This window comes from Thalia democratica, chromosome 8 (genome assembly GCF_965202585.1).
Source record: "Thalia democratica chromosome 8, ktThaDemo2.hap1.1, whole genome shotgun sequence".
NCBI classification, from domain to species: Eukaryota; Metazoa; Chordata; class Thaliacea; order Salpida; family Salpidae; genus Thalia; species Thalia democratica.
In genome coordinates, this window is record NC_139172.1 from 32,348,258 (window position 1) to 32,364,242 (window position 15,985).

At 31.7% G+C, this 15,985-nt stretch overlaps 1 protein-coding gene across 2 annotated transcripts in view; it reads left to right on the top strand.

The window, feature by feature from the left end:
* Positions 1-15,985, top strand: part of LOC145842442 (uncharacterized) — a 53,751-nt gene that overhangs the window by 25,287 nt on the left and 12,479 nt on the right. For both annotated transcript variants that reach the window (XM_082949890.1, XM_082949891.1), the window contains 15 exons: positions 803-925; positions 1,274-1,396; positions 1,656-1,818; positions 2,222-2,349; positions 2,606-2,734; positions 3,962-4,087; positions 5,847-5,981; positions 7,440-7,574; positions 8,345-8,473; positions 8,709-8,837; positions 10,407-10,532; positions 11,818-11,946; positions 12,299-12,427; positions 14,561-14,689; positions 15,736-15,864. In XM_082949890.1, coding sequence (XP_082806016.1) covers positions 803-925; positions 1,274-1,396; positions 1,656-1,818; positions 2,222-2,349; positions 2,606-2,734; positions 3,962-4,087; positions 5,847-5,981; positions 7,440-7,574; positions 8,345-8,473; positions 8,709-8,837; positions 10,407-10,532; positions 11,818-11,946; positions 12,299-12,427; positions 14,561-14,689; positions 15,736-15,864 — 1,962 coding nt within the window. The remainder of the gene's footprint in view (positions 1-802; positions 926-1,273; positions 1,397-1,655; positions 1,819-2,221; positions 2,350-2,605; positions 2,735-3,961; positions 4,088-5,846; positions 5,982-7,439; positions 7,575-8,344; positions 8,474-8,708; positions 8,838-10,406; positions 10,533-11,817; positions 11,947-12,298; positions 12,428-14,560; positions 14,690-15,735; positions 15,865-15,985) is intronic.

Genomic DNA, 15,985 nt, shown 5'->3' on the forward strand with positions numbered 1-15,985 from the left:
AAAGAAATTATTTATACATTTGACGTAACGTATGAAGTATAAAAAAAAGAATCAACCCAGAGATTGATAGAAAGCTTATTAAACATTTTTAAATCTTTTTCCTTGCTAAAAGATGTTTTTATCATCTCTTAAAATATCTTATACTGTGAGTGATTCAAAAAATCTAAGGGTTTTAAAAACGTGCGCGACATAAAGTTGAAGGATTTTTGCTGCATTATTTTTTCAACTTAATGCATAATTTACAAAGTCGGAATTAACTACACGAGCTTACCTCATCGCACGCTTAATAACATGAACTTGCCATTAAAGGATGTCTGGTTGCGATCTTATCTTTTACAACGGGCTTAATCACGGTCAATTATGTAATTGTGTTTCTTATTTTTCAGCTTAATAACGATCTGTCACGCTAGTTTTAATTCCGATAAAATCATCAAACAGCGCGCCTCAAGTTTGCACGGCGCGTTTTAATTGGGTTTAATAAGTGTGACTTGATGATAACTATAGATAAAAGAAACAAATACTTGAATTTTTAGCTATTAACTTTGTATTATATTTATATCACTGTAAAATAATTAAAGTACTCCTTTTTTTGTAGAAAAATGTCTGAGAAAAAACTGTTGGTTAAAAAAAGATTGTATTATATTTTCTAAGCAATATTTATAACAGTATAATAAAGTAAGAACTAATTTGTATTTGAATCTGCTGAGCAAAAATAAATGAGCAACATTTTTTTTTTAAATACAGAAGCTTTGTATAACATCAACATGCATTTAATTCAAACAATATATTTTCTCCTCTCCAGACATCGACGAGTGCAGGGATGGGGAGAGTTGCTGCGATCAGGGATGCTCCAACGTTCCTGGTTCTTACGAGTGTTCTTGCAGGGGGGGATTCACCCTGTTACCAGATTCCTGCGGATGCGCAGGTAACATTGAGTTTTTATATAAATTAAAATTTTAATATAAACTAGTTTGGTAATAGTAAAATTGAGTGTTTATGCTGACAAAACTTTTTGTTAAACAAAAAAAAAATTGATGACTTAGTTGAGTATTTGTTTACCTAAATATACTGTTTAATATAATAACAGGCAAACAAATGGAAATCAGTTTTAGCTCCTTTGATACCAATTGAGAAAATTTTGTAAAAGTTTATTAATATCTAACATAAAACGAACATAAATAGTCTATGAGACACTAAATATGCAACCCTAATCTGAAGACTATAGTGTTTTATTGTGGTCTAAATTTTCATTTAAACAAAACTCCATCATCAGACATCAACGAGTGTTTGGACAACAACGGCGGGTGCGACCAGAGGTGCGTCAACAGCGTTGGAACCCACAACTGCGCCTGCGACGGAGGTTTCATGCTGGACGAAACGGGATTCAAGTGCTTGCGTTAGTTTGAAGATATAAACTAATTTGTAAAAATTTCTTTGCTTTCCGCTTTAAAAATTTCAAAAAAAAATTTCTCTGTTGAAAATAGATCCAATTATCAGCTTTATATTAGTTTTAGACTTTAAATGACTATAAACATAAGTAAGTTGTAGATCTTTAGGTTTTTACATTTGAAAATGACTACTGACCTTTTCTAGATCGCTCTTTGTAACCAACCACACATGTGCTTCTAGATTTTTACTGTTAATTTTTTCCACAGCAATCTTGGCCGACACGCCGATCCTGGAAGTGGAGCTAAAGACCCCGGAGCTGGTCATCAAGGAGTACCCGGAGATCCACGAGAAGCTGGAGGAGGAGTACGAGGACGCGAGCAGCGACACCAGCGCCAGCAGGGACCTCGCAGAGTTCTCTGTTATCACGAGGTGGGTTTTATATGTTGTTATAAGAGCCTTCTTAAGAGGCCGGTATAATTTATTTTGTTTGTACATGATTTAGTTTAATAAAAAGTTGAGACACTTTCTTACGAGGTGGGTTTTATATATTGTTTGCTTTAGTTTTATTTAAGGAACCACTTTCGAAAGATTCAAATACTTTTTATTCATTAAGCCTAAGTTAAAATTATTTAACTTTTAATATCAAGAGCTTTTACAGAATAAACTTGATGGAAATTAATTTTACAACAAAAAAAAACTCTAATTTAAATTATATTATATAAAAATTTATTTTGAATTTCCAGATTAAATTGGCTAATCGCTTCAAAATTTCAGATCGAGATATTTTTTTTTCTAATTTTGTTTTTTAATCAACTTGAAACAACACGTGCAGGTGCGAAGGGGGAAGATTCGGGTACAAGTGCCTGTACACGTGCGACGATTGCGTGCACGGATCTTGCGGGGACGATGAGGCGGTGTGCATATGCGACCCCGGGTTCAGCGGCGTCACCTGCGATACCCGTTAGTTCTGATGCTTATTATGAGAATGAAAAAACTATTCGGGCTAGTAGAGTATTTTTTGTTGTTGTTCTACTAAGTAAACATTTAATTTTTTTACGAAGTGTGTACGTACAATAGTTTTTAATTAAAAAATTAGATACTTGATTCGCAACAATCTAAATAAAATTCAACTCTGGCACTAGTTTACATCGCTAAACTTAGATTTTTAAGCTTTTTTTAATTAACAATCCAATTTCAAATAAAAAATTCTTCACAGCATGCGCGGAAGGCAGGTTCGGCCCGAACTGTCAGCACGAGTGCGAATGCCAGAATGAGGGCAAGTGCAACCCGAAGAATGGCGAGTGTCAGTGCCCGCCCGGCATTTCCGGTGAAAGGTGCGAAAACGGTGAGTTGTTGGAAAAAATAAATGTTTTTATACACTGTAACCAGCCAGTATGTTTGAAGTTGTAAAAGTGTTAGAAAATTACTAGAACGGAGTTTTTTGGTTATTATTTATGTAATCAATGTGACGTAACAATTGAATTTTACTTTTGAACTTCAAAGTAGCTCTTTTTCCCTAGAACATAATTTTATTAAAAACTAAATCTTAAAATCATAAAAATTTTAGTGTGTAAATTAGTATTCACGAAGTTCACTACGTATCTATATTAAAACTACATTTCAATCAATATGTAGGAATTAATATTTTCAAACATCATAAAATTCAAAACTTGTGATAAAATTTAGCCTATTAAATGTTAACGGACGTTAGCGTTTAGCAACACTTAATCAAGTAACTATAAAATGCATGTTATTTAAATCATTATTTTTACAATTTTAAATTAATACTTGGTAGCTGTTGCATTCAATACAAAGCTTAAACTTTAATAAATCAAAACCACTTCGCTAAATAGCACAAAGTCAGCTGAGCGAAGAGATTATTTAAACACTCAAAAGGTATTTAAATCTATAGCTGTCAAACCATCCTTTGCCTGTTTGAGCCCCAAATGAGATTTCATGACAGGCAGAGGCGTTGAAAGATATTTCAAGTTAAATCTATACATATATATATATATATATATACATTTTTAAATTTAACGCGCTTTTAAATCACAATTGTTTGTCACACTTCGACGTGTTATTCTAAACAAATCAAGTTAAACGGTTTAAACTTAAACTGTTTTGGTCTAAAAATACTTTTTTGTATATTGGAAGCAAGGTGTGTTGGAATTTTCTTCTTTTGTGAAACTTTATGAATGATTTTACTGCCGACAGATTATTTAAACTATTCCATACACGTGATTGAAAAAGAACAAAACGTTTAGTTTAATGTAGATGCTTTTCTTAGTCAAGCATAAAGTTTTAATTCAATCTACAAAACTGCAATAACAACAACTTTTTCAACCAAATGTTTTATGAATAAAAATTCAATAAGTTAAATAAACCAAAATCATTCAAATATCCTTAATAGTAAACTCAAATATACAATAAAAGTACAAATACAAAGCAACACCTGCTTTTCTATTTATCAAAGGTAGAAATTCAACAATTAAAACAACATTTAACCAACTTAACTTGAACACTTTGATCAATCTGTACTATCAGACCTGATAAAAAAACTTTTATTTAATAGGTTGTCCGAAGGGAAAGTTTGGGCGAAAGTGCGAGAGGACTTGCAGGTGCAGGGGAGCCAGGTGCCACCCCACATTCGGTACTTGCTACTGCGACGCGGGCAGGTACGGTAGGAGGTGCCAGAGAGGTGAGTAAACAAATTAAATATTAACACAAAAAGTATTAGATATAAAAAACAAAACTGTACGGTTTTTCTTTTTGAGAGAGATAAATTTATTTTTATTTTCCAAAGAGGTGAGTTAATAAATAGTAACAGTATTTAAGTATTAATATGAAAAAAATAAAAAATAAAAAAGAGTACTAAAATATTAACGAGATGACAAATTTCATTTTTGAGAACTTTTACAAAAATATTGATATCAAGTTGAAATTTGTTATAACGGTTTGTTAATGAATCAATGATGTCTCACAACAATAACTTATAAACAACCTCTCGGAATTTTAAATCAATATAGTTCAAAATATAAGACGTATTTAAAACTATCACCTACTTAGTTTTTGTTATGATTGACTACTATTCATCATTAAAAACAGTTTGTTTCACAAACACTAAAATATATCAAAACAAGCTGTACTCTTACAGTAACTATGTTAAACCGAAAACTTATAAGTATCCATGCACCAACGAAGTTCAGTTTGTTTAATGTATCTAGTTTATCATATTATTATTACGTTAGTATAGGCATGAATGTTGCTTCGAATAGCTGAAGATATTCTAAGTATTTCGTTGTTATTGTTGATACAAAAGGCCTTAATTGCAGGCGTATGACGATGAATTAAAGTATTTCCTTTCAACAAACAAACCCAATTTGAACTTCAAATTAGTGTCACGCTTTTCAAACTTAACTGACGGTTTCACTTAAAATTCGCTTAAGCAAAACAAAACGGGGCATTTTTTGCTGAAAAGTCATTAAGTGGGCGCATGAGTATTGCACTCAACTATTCGCATGACACATGATACGAAAGATAATTGCAGTGAGTAAGAAACGGTAAAAGAAAGTACAACTAAACGTTTTTTTTTTCAAAATAATAAAATTTAAACCTACACTACTTTTTGCTTGTCAGTCAGTATTCGTTTGCTTGATTACTTACCGTTGCAGATTTGATTGAAAATTTTTTGAACAACGTTTGTTATTATTTATAAAATCTAAAAAGGCTTCTTTTTGAACTGCTTTTAGCTACGATAATTTTAGCTACTTTTTATATATATCAATTGTAGCTTCTACACTACCTTGAACCATACTGTATTTATCCGGTTTAGTTAAAGTAAGTTTGTAATTAAATTTTTAGCTTAAGTTCATTCAACCATAAAATAATTTCCTACACCTGAGTTATACTTTATTTTAATTTAAATCCTTTTATATGATTAACTCTACAATTTAACCTACCGCGCTTTGGTTTACTTGAATTTCCTCAAGAAAACGAGTACTGTATATTCTACCATTTATAAATTTTTTTTCACCACCAGACTGTCCACGGTAAAACTAATTATCAATTTTGACAATTTAAGAGCTAAATATATTCGTAGCTTGACTTAAAAACTAAAAAAAGTATATTTTAAACAATAATATTTTTAAACTAATTTTGAGTTAATAATATGAGGACAATAATCAACAAAATCGCTACTTATTTGCATTGAGTTATGGTTTTATACCACGTCATCTAAACATCTTATTTGTTTATTTTTTACCTCATACATATAGTCCAATATGGACGCACGGACCTCATATACTTGTACCATATCTAGATTCTAACTTTACAATTCCTCTTATTCATGTTTTTTACAACTAAACAAACTTCCCAAGATGAAATACCTTTAAAAATAGCTCCTAATCAAGTACAGTTGTACAAACACTATACTGCAAATCTCAACATATATATTTCAGACTGTCCGCGATGGACGCACGGAGTGGGGTGCCAGGAGGAGTGCGCGTGCGAGAAGAAGAACACGATGAGCTGCAACAAGAAGAATGGGGTGTGCAAGTGCAAGGCGGGATTCACCGGGCCCACGTGCTCGTCCGGTATGTTTTGTTGAGATCTTTATAAATATTTAAAACCTTGTTTTTGTTATTTTGCGAAGCCGTCTAGTATGTTTTTTCAATTGTAAAATAATAATGTAATTTTAAAGCGCAAGGCTGGATTCAGCCTAATTAAATGCTCGTCGAATTTGTTTTTAAAATTTTTAAATAATAAAGTAAATTCAAAGTTTAAAGGGTTGTCAGGTAAAAAGTATGTTATATTTTGTAGTCTGAGGTTTTATCAACCCTAAACAGCATCTTCTGGGGAAAAAAAGCAAGATATAGCTATTAAACTTAAAAAAATAGTTTTTTATTTTGTTTCAATATATGTATAATTGACCCACGTACTCATAAGGTAGATTTTGCAAAAAAAAAATTAGTCTAGGTTTTAGCTATGGGTTGTTAACTTTTTCAAGTTTTTATATTTCAGTTTATTTTCATCTTTCAAAGTTAATAGCTTCTTTTTAAATTGAGTTATAAAAAGATTTTTACTAAAGTTTCTTATGCAAAAATTACCAATAAGACTTGAGCAATATATAAACTGTTTGCAGACGCAGGTGATAAAATTTACATTTTAGAAAGTATTCAGCTAAGATCAGCTTCAGAGCAATACTGAATAGTAAGCTGCTAAAAGTCATGAGACAAAATAAACACCATAAAAGTTAAAACTTAACACACTTATTTGTGCACGTGCATCGTAAAAAGCAACAGTCGTAATAAAAATGCAAATTGAAAGCTTATTTTTCATATTATTCATCGCCACAGTGTGTTTTTTTTGGAAGTCTCATCTCGAATGTTTGCTTTGGTAAACAATTATGGGATTAGCAAAGCAAGCATGGGTTACCAGGCGTCAATGCAAACACGAAATAATAAAACACTTTTTTATTTTTACGACTTATTTGCGCAAACTCTTAAGTTTACAGCCAACAGGTGCGCTGTGTTTTTCCCATTAACCTTGCAAACTCATGTGGGAAAATGGTTAACGACCGTTTTGCTCGTTTGAAAGCACAAACAGCGGTCGTCACGCGTCGCTGGCTTTCATAGTAACGGTTGCCATGGCAACGGTAGCAGTAGCGTGGGTTGCTAATCAATTAATTCAATTTGTTAAGCACACTCTATTCGAATGCTTCCTGCTAACTATGCCATGAGCTTAATTGAGTTTTTTTTAAGCCGGTCGGCTTCCGTTTCTGTAATTATATTATAATGCTGGCACGAGACTCGGATGAGACTGTGTCTAATTCTCGTTTTTTTGCAGAAATTTTTTATTGTTTTTCTCAAGAATCTGTTAATTCTTTCTTTTAAATGAGTAAGAAATTAGGATTTTATTCCAACTGATACTTAATTGTTATTTTCATCAACATTTTTATAACGTAAACCACTCCACAACATTCATTTTAAGTTTTATCCTTTGTGCAAGTGAAATTGAGACACAATTTTACCTGATACAAATTCATCAAACAGAGTGCGCGCAGGGATCGTACGGATACAAGTGCGGCAAGAAGTGCAGATGCGAGGAAGGAGTGGACTGCGATCACATCACGGGAGCGTGCCAGAGGGACTGCCCCGCCGGGTTCCGCGGGGAAAACTGCACTGACGGTAATTAATCTTAAATTTAACTTTTTAATGTTTTACTTAAGAGTTGCTCGTTGGAAAACATGTAAAAATATGTTTATTTTTCTGGAGCATTTTGGGATAAGTTTAATTTTTTTAGTCATATTTGGTTTGTTGATTATTAAAAAAAAACTTTATGTATTTTTTAACAGTTTTTTATTGATCCGCCCTAAAATTAGTAAAGGTTGACCTGAAACTTAATCAAGCAATTAAGTTTAGTTCTTAAATATATTAATCACTTTACTGTACTGCTCAACATTTATAGAAACATGAACTTAAAATAGTTTCAGTTAAGGTTTTTTTACTTAGTTAAATTGTTATATTATTAAAAAATTTCTTCAGTGGTAAACTAAAAACTAATGCTAAGTTTACACTATTACGTATTTCATTTCATTTTTTTATTGATCTGCCCTAAATTTAGTTAAGGTTGCCCTAAAACTTAATTAAGTATTTAAAATTACCGCAAAGTTTCTAGTTTCAAAATTTTCGAAGCAAAAAGTTTTAATCAAAAAAAGTTTTCTTTTTGTGTGGCCAAAGGACTTTGTTTGTGTGAAAAACAAGCAAAATGCCGTGACTAACAACAAAACGAGAAGTTTTTGTTCAGCTACATCAAGTAAAAACTATTTGAGTCACTTTACCTTACAAGCATAAAATCAAAAATGAACTGAAGCAACAAGAACCTTTTAACCTTTGCTAATTGGCGCAATTAACTCTGAACCAGTCATACAGTTGTGACGTCATAATTCTTCTGACAGTTTGCACTGCGGGCACGTGGGGAGTCTCATGTTTGGAGGTTTGCAGCTGCGCGGACAGCTCACTGTGCGACCGGATAACCGGGGAGTGCCAGTGCGGACCAGGAAAGACCGGACCCACATGCGAAGAAGGTAAATTCATATATTGAAATAATATTTGTGTGTTTTTGTGCAAAAGAGCAGCTGTCTGTTTTTGTTTTTAAAGTAAACAGCAAGTGAAAATTTAAAAACGTGAATTGAACTTAAGAGAAAGTAATTTTGTCAAAAATATGTATAAAAATTTAAAAAAACTAAGATTGCTAGTAGTAAACAGCAGCATGAACAACTATTTAAACATTTATTTTTTCAAACTCACTTATCCAAACAGACTGTCCGGATAACACGTGGGGACTGAAGTGCAAGAAAACATGTAGTTGTTCGAACGGGGGAACTTGTAATAAGAAGAGTGGGGAATGTGAGTGTAAACCAGGATTCGTCGGTGATACTTGCCAATACGGTGAGATAATGAAAAAAAAACATTGTTTTTTAAGCTAGCTTATGTAGTTTTGTAAAGATAATTACTAGTTAAGTAAAGACATATATAGTTACATAACTTAATATAAATACACAACAATCTAACTCTGCATTTTATAAAATTAAAGTAAAATTTTTCGTTAAATTGAGTTGTATAGTTCATCTAAACAAACAAGTCTACTTTTTAAAACTTTCATAAATGATACACAACTACGAACTGTTTTCTTAGTTTACGACGTTGTTTAATTTTTTGCTTTAAAATTAAAGCTCACAGCATCAGGCGTTTGAGAAAATAATTCAAGTGTCGGTGCTAAACTTGGCACATTATTAAAATATCACACAACCGATTCATCATTGTTGTTGGCGCGATGAAACTTCTTAATAGCATCCGGCGTTTGTGGGCACAATTTTGAGTGATAAATGTATATCATATACAAATAATTTACACATATACATCGTAGCGTGCCAACGTAATAATCTCCCAGCTTCCAGCAGGTGAACAAACTCTTATCAACACGAAACATCTTGATATCTGAGAGGTGTCTAGACTTTGAACGGTATTTCTTTCTTAAGTGTGATAAGAGTGATTAAAGTGTCAGCCTGCTTGTTATAAGATTTTAAGAATGCGATTTATTTTCAATAAATATTTTTAATAATTAAAAAAAATTTTAAAGCCATTTTAACTGTTCTTAAACTCTTTTTTAGTACGTATCACGTTTTATGGCTTTTTTAATTTTTATTTAACTTTAAAACCTCCGGTTGTTCTACTTCTCCAATAAAAGTCAAATACTTGGTTTTTATATTTGTAGAATTTTGCATGTTTTGATAAATAAACAATCAAAGTAATTCTCCGTTGTTTAAACATTTCATGCCGTGTTTAAATGTGGTTAGCACGAAAAACTTGGAAAAATTAGATATTTTAAACAAGAATTTATTTGTTTTTCTAGTTCTGTACCTTGTTGATTTTTATAAACAAACTACTTTTTGCAGTTTTTTACTGTAAGTTGTAAATGTGTTTGTATAATAAGGTTTCAACGAAAATTAAAAATAATATTTTAAATATTTAGCATTTAAACTAAATCAAGTTCAAACACTAGACTTACTTAAAGTGTCGGTGCTAAACTTGGCACATTTTTAAAATATCACACAACCGATTCATGATTGTTGTTGGCGCGATGAAACTTCCTAATAGCATCCAGCGTTTGTGGGGACACTTTAAAAACTAAACAGATTTGAGAGAATACTAATTTATATAAAGCGTTTTTTCTAATAATTTGATCATCGATGTAATATTTATTTTTGCTATTTGCTTAAAGTAGTAGTTTTCTTGTAGCTGTCGTCATCAAACAGCTAAGGAGAAACTTATAGTTGCTTAAACTTGTCGCAATATGACTGAACTATTATGACGCAGTTGCTTTTAAACATCTAATTAGAGTACAAAACTTTATTTCAACTGAATTAATTATTAAGACTTTATATACTAAAAATTAATCGAAAACTATTTTAAAACCACATGTTGCCTTCTGTACCTAATAAAAAATATTTTCCTCAGAATGTCCGGAGCAGAGGTGGGGATTCCAGTGCAGGAACCGGTGCAACTGCGGAAAGGGGGATTGCGACTCCGTGGACGGATCCTGCAAGTGTCAGACCGGATACGCCGGAAGAAACTGCCAGAAAAGTAAGACAAGTTGAAATTACAAACTTGGAATAATTTTAAAGGGTCTTTTAAATATGTAGCTTCTATTAAAAAAAAAAATTATAACTTTTTTTAAAAAAAGAAGTTATCAAATTTAATTACTGATAACAATTATTAGTTTTCTCGTCATTTTGCAATGCATATTTTATTTACAACTTTCAAACTTACTTTGAAATTACCTTACAGTAAAAAATAAACCATATAAAATAGTTTGTAGTTTACATTTTTAAAGGTTACATTTTGTCAACTTGTTTATAGTAATTTAGGCCTTATTGTCAAACTTTCATTGTTGAAGTTTTCAAACTTTAAACTTGTTGTCAAATCATGACAGCTAACATCTAATGTTTCAAAGGAATGCGCTTTAAAAGTTCAGAAAGTGATTTTTCATATAAATGTTAAAAATAAACTTTTAACTCTCAAATTCACCTTTAGCTTACGGTGAAAACCTTGTTTTGAAAGCAATTGATCAAAATTTGCACAACAAACACTACAACTTTCTACTGCGATTTTTACAGACAACAGCTGCGGCGTCAGAAACAGTTTGTCAACCTTCAAAAAAAATCTTTTATCTCACGTTTCCACATTTGTGTGTGGAAACCAGCAGATTTTTTGATAACCGCTCACAAGTTATTTTAATTCGTCTTCATCAAAAATTAAATAGATTTATTGAATTTGAACTGCCGTTTGTTGTGGTGACTCCGCGATTGTTGCGCCTTTTTTTATATTAATTTGAACTGGAACCTTTGATCTTTCTTAAATAAATCACAAGTCACACCATGTTGACAACTTATACAGCTTTATTGGTAATTTATCAGAATTAAAATCTGGTATTAAGTAATTTATATTAAAATATAACTTAAGATAATCTAGTTAAAAGAATTTTATTATATTAGATTGATAGATAATACGAGCTTTAATCTTTTCCAAATAAAAATTTGCTTGAAAAGCAATAAACAGATAAAATTGCCAATTATGTATTGTATGCGGTAAAAAAAATTACATCACCAATAATATATTGTATCATACAATATCCTTTCTCAAATTTTATTTATGGTTTGATTATACAATAGCTCATATTTAGAGTTGATCTCAAAAGAATATTTTAATTAACATGAATAAAAAAAAAATGATTTATAATAATATTACCGTACTATAAGGAGTAAAAAGTTTAACAACTTACAATTAATAATAAACATTTTAGTACTAATTTTATTCCTTCCAGGATGCAATTTGCAACAAATATTTTTCATCATCATTTTTTTTCCAGCATGCGGATTGGGTTTCTATGGGGACAGTTGCGCCCACAGGTGCGATTGTGAGAACGGTGAACCCTGCGACCCGGTTACCGGGGAGTGCAATTGCGCCTCCGGGTGGCGAGGAAAGAGATGCGACCTCAGTAAGAGTTTTTTGTTATAGTTATTTATAGATATTTTTCATCAACTTTTTGTTAATTTTATTCTAAACAATTAGTAGCAAAGTTACATGATAAACTGTAATGACTATTTTGTTAAGTTCTACTTTTTGTCAAATCAAATTATTATACTTGTTGAATTTAAGAAATCTTACTAAAATATTATCTATTATTAAAATTATATGTATCGTTTTAAATGTAATTGCTTTTTAAGTGATTTAAAGTTTATTTAAGTCTTTCAATAACATGTTACAATTCATTTACAATTTTTGTAGTTAAACCGCCATATATTTTTTCATATATCTAAGTTTACACCAACCAAATTATTTCCTCACAGAATGCGAGTCGGGAATGTACGGACCGCAGTGTCAGCAGGAATGTTTGTGTCAGAACGGAGCACTTTGTGACCACGTTAGTGGGGCTTGCACCTGCTCCGATGGGTGGAGATCCACTTTCTGTGATAAGCGTGAGTTGAAACAAAAATGCTCAATTTTATAAGTAACTAGATATTAATTTTGCTTTATAGTGTATGATAAAGTATTAGTTGCTAACATGTTAGGAAATATTTAAGATAGTAAATACTATAAAAAAATTTCAGCATGTTTTTACTGGCTATTTTGAAAATACTGTATCATGTGTTTTTGTAAAGGTCACTGTTGTGTTTTGAAAACATTATGAGAAATAAGTCTTGTAACATCAAACAGCTTTGGATTTGAACAAAATTTAAAGGTTATTCCTGTTTTCTTTTAACAAGTGCAGCTTTAGAACAACTTTATTATCATTATCCCTAGCTTAAAAACTTAAACTTACATAAATTATGAACTGGCTTGTTTTTGACTATTTTCTCTGGCCAAATAACTTCGACTTCGTTAACTGGCTTTTACTTTCCTTCAAAATTATTTTCAAACCACACTTAACAAGTTTATTTAAACAAAGCTGATTGATTGCGGTCTGCTTTCAGCATAATCTGGCGCGAAGGCACTTAAATTAAAGGTACTTCTAATTAAACCTTTAATAAAACGAACGGTAAGCAGCTGTTGTAAATTAAACTAATTTTTAATTTCAAACACTGGTGGTCTATGAGCCGCGCCATACTTTTTCAATTAATCAGAATTTAATTGCCACATTACATAGGAGCGACTGGGCAACGAAAAATTGGTCAAATCGGATCTCGTTAAGCGTAAAATTCCGGTAATTACATTCTTTTTGAGTAATTTGGATGATTTCACCGTCGTTTGAAATTAAATCACTTTTGGGTATGTGTTTATACACAAATAACCGTACTTACTTTACTGCGAGACACAACATTGCTTCTCAAACAAAGCTTATTGTTCAGCTAAATGTTTTAAGTATCCAGCTTAGCTTAGATGAACTTTAATTTGTAAGTTATGAGTTTAGAAATTAATTTTAATTTCACAAGCAAAACAGACTTATCTTGTCGAATTGAATATACCGATGTTTTTAAAGAAAACTTATCTTGATTAATCAGACAAAATATTACTAAGTGATCACTATCACTTGAAAAGCAATTATTAGCGTTAAAAGCACTAAATCATGTCACATCAAGACTTTACATAAATTAAATCAAGTTCGATGTGGATAATCGTCCAATCTCTTGATACGCTTTTGCGAGGTTCAAAACAAAAGATCTTTCCTATTCAGATAAAAAATTTGCCACGGTCAAATCAATTTCGTTGTCTTGTTGTTCGTTTGTCGACGGAAAAAAACGATTTTTTTTTCTTTTTATGTCCGATTTTAATACAAGACTTCCCATTCATTTGAAATAAGCTCGTTTTGTGGCGAAATTCTTGTCAAGTAAAAGTTATTTTGTTCCAGTTCTCAGAAAAATATTATTTTTTTGTTATATCTGAGCGTGTTAGTATTTGTTTCCGTAGTAATGAACTTTCTTTGTTAAAATTGAAATTTATAATTGAGAAGTTTATATAAGTTCAAACTAAGTTGCATTAAACTAAAATGATTCACTGTCACAAAAAATACTTAATACTCCTCCTACTCTCTATTAGTCATAATTTATATCTGAAACAATATTTATTTATTATCAAACTAAAATTTTCTAGCGTTACTTTGATTACAACGTCGTTAAGTTAGTATTCTGTTCAAGGTCAGGTAAAAACAGTTTAAGTGCACTCAAGTAAACAACAAGCAAATACAAATTGCTGCAATTTCAATGATAAACTGCTACTTGAGATGTTTGCAGTACATTTTAAGTGTAAGTAAATAACACAAGTGGTTTTTTGCAAATTGTTTAATAAAAACTAAAACATCTCAATTATAAACTTACTCTACCTTTAAAATCAACTTGAGCTTGTTTATTTTTCAGTTTACGCAACTAGCTCGTAAAACGTTAAACACAAACGATTTCAACACAACTTATATAATTAAACACAAGTACACATAAAGCTTGTTTATTTTAATGACGGGTAAACACTTGAGCAACAATACAATAGACAATCGAGCAAACAAATTAAGATATTGCACTTTTGAACTCGATGATGTCATAATAAGCCATAGTTTACAAATTAATTTATTTTAATTCTTAAGCAGTGTTTACATAACATTTAACACTTTCTTTTTTCAGCTTGCCCTGACGGTTACTATGGTAACGAGTGCCAGAACACTTGCAGGTGTGGAAACGGGGCCACGTGCAACCACGTGACAGGGGAGTGCTCCTGCCCGCCCGGGTGGTTGGGAGAGAACTGCATCCAGCGTAAGTAGTTACCATGACAAATTTATATAAAAAATGCTAATTTGATTTGCCAGTCGCGTTAAATTGGCACTTATTGAATTTTCGGCAAAACTGGTAAAAGTCTAATTTGTTATCAAATTGTTCGAGGCAAATATTTGCGATGTTAAACTTGTTTGCAAAACACTCAAAAAGCGTTAATTGGCCTCTCGACGGTCAACGACAGTTCACAGTCATTTGAGTTTGATATTCATACAACTGTGTCGGCAGTAATTCAATTTACTTTATTGAAAAGCAGCCGATAACTCGACGCATTACCAGCACTTTCAACGCGCGTTACACGGTAATCTAATGGGGGCGATGTAGCAAATCTGATTTTCCGATGCGAAACAAGATTACAACTGAGCCTGTTATCGTGCTTGTTTTTGAAACACCAGTGAAACCGGCTCGCTTTAAACGCTTTTGTTTGTTTTTTCAAGGAGGTCATGACTCGCAAATCTGGCCGATTAAAATTTTGCGTTTAAAGCGAGAAGCTTTTTTTTTGCATCAAAAAGGTTTTTAGTGTTGTCAAACAAACAGATTGCCATATATCTTTTTTAACTCGACTCGTTGTTTAGGGCGATGTATAAAATTAAACATCTTTGTTTGTTTGTTGGCAAAGTTAAGCTTGTGAGTTTCAAAATTTTGCTTTGAACTTAGAGATTATGTAAAAAGTGTTTTTTAAATTTTCATACATCACAAGTTTGAATAATTTTAATATAGATAAATATGACAAGTTTTTAATTGTTTTACTTTATTTGTTTTTGTAAAGCATAAGCTTAACAAAAAATTATTTTATAAACTGTTTTGTGAAGTTTTACAAACTTAGAAAATTTATGTTTTTTAGCACAAACAGTTTTACACTTTACTTTTAAAATTAATATTCTTTAATTAGAAAAGACCTAAAAAATGTAAAGTAACCTTAGTTTTCCTAATACTTGATTTTATGAATAACCTATACAAAACTTTTATTCGTTTTAGACTTGTTTAAAATTATTATTAATTTTTAATTATAACAAACAAACGAACAGGTTGCGACGAGTCTTCGTGGGGAGAAAACTGCACGAACCAGTGCGACTGCGCGAATGGCGCCAAATGCGACCACGTCACCGGCAGGTGCATATGCGGGCTGGGATTCACCGGGGCCAGATGCGACAGAGGTCAGTTTGGTTACTTCTAGCAATTGTACTAGGGCTGACTCATTTGTTTTGACGCGCGATTTTCAAGGGGTCAATTGGGAATAGATAAACACTGCAACAATGTTACGAAAATGTTTGCATT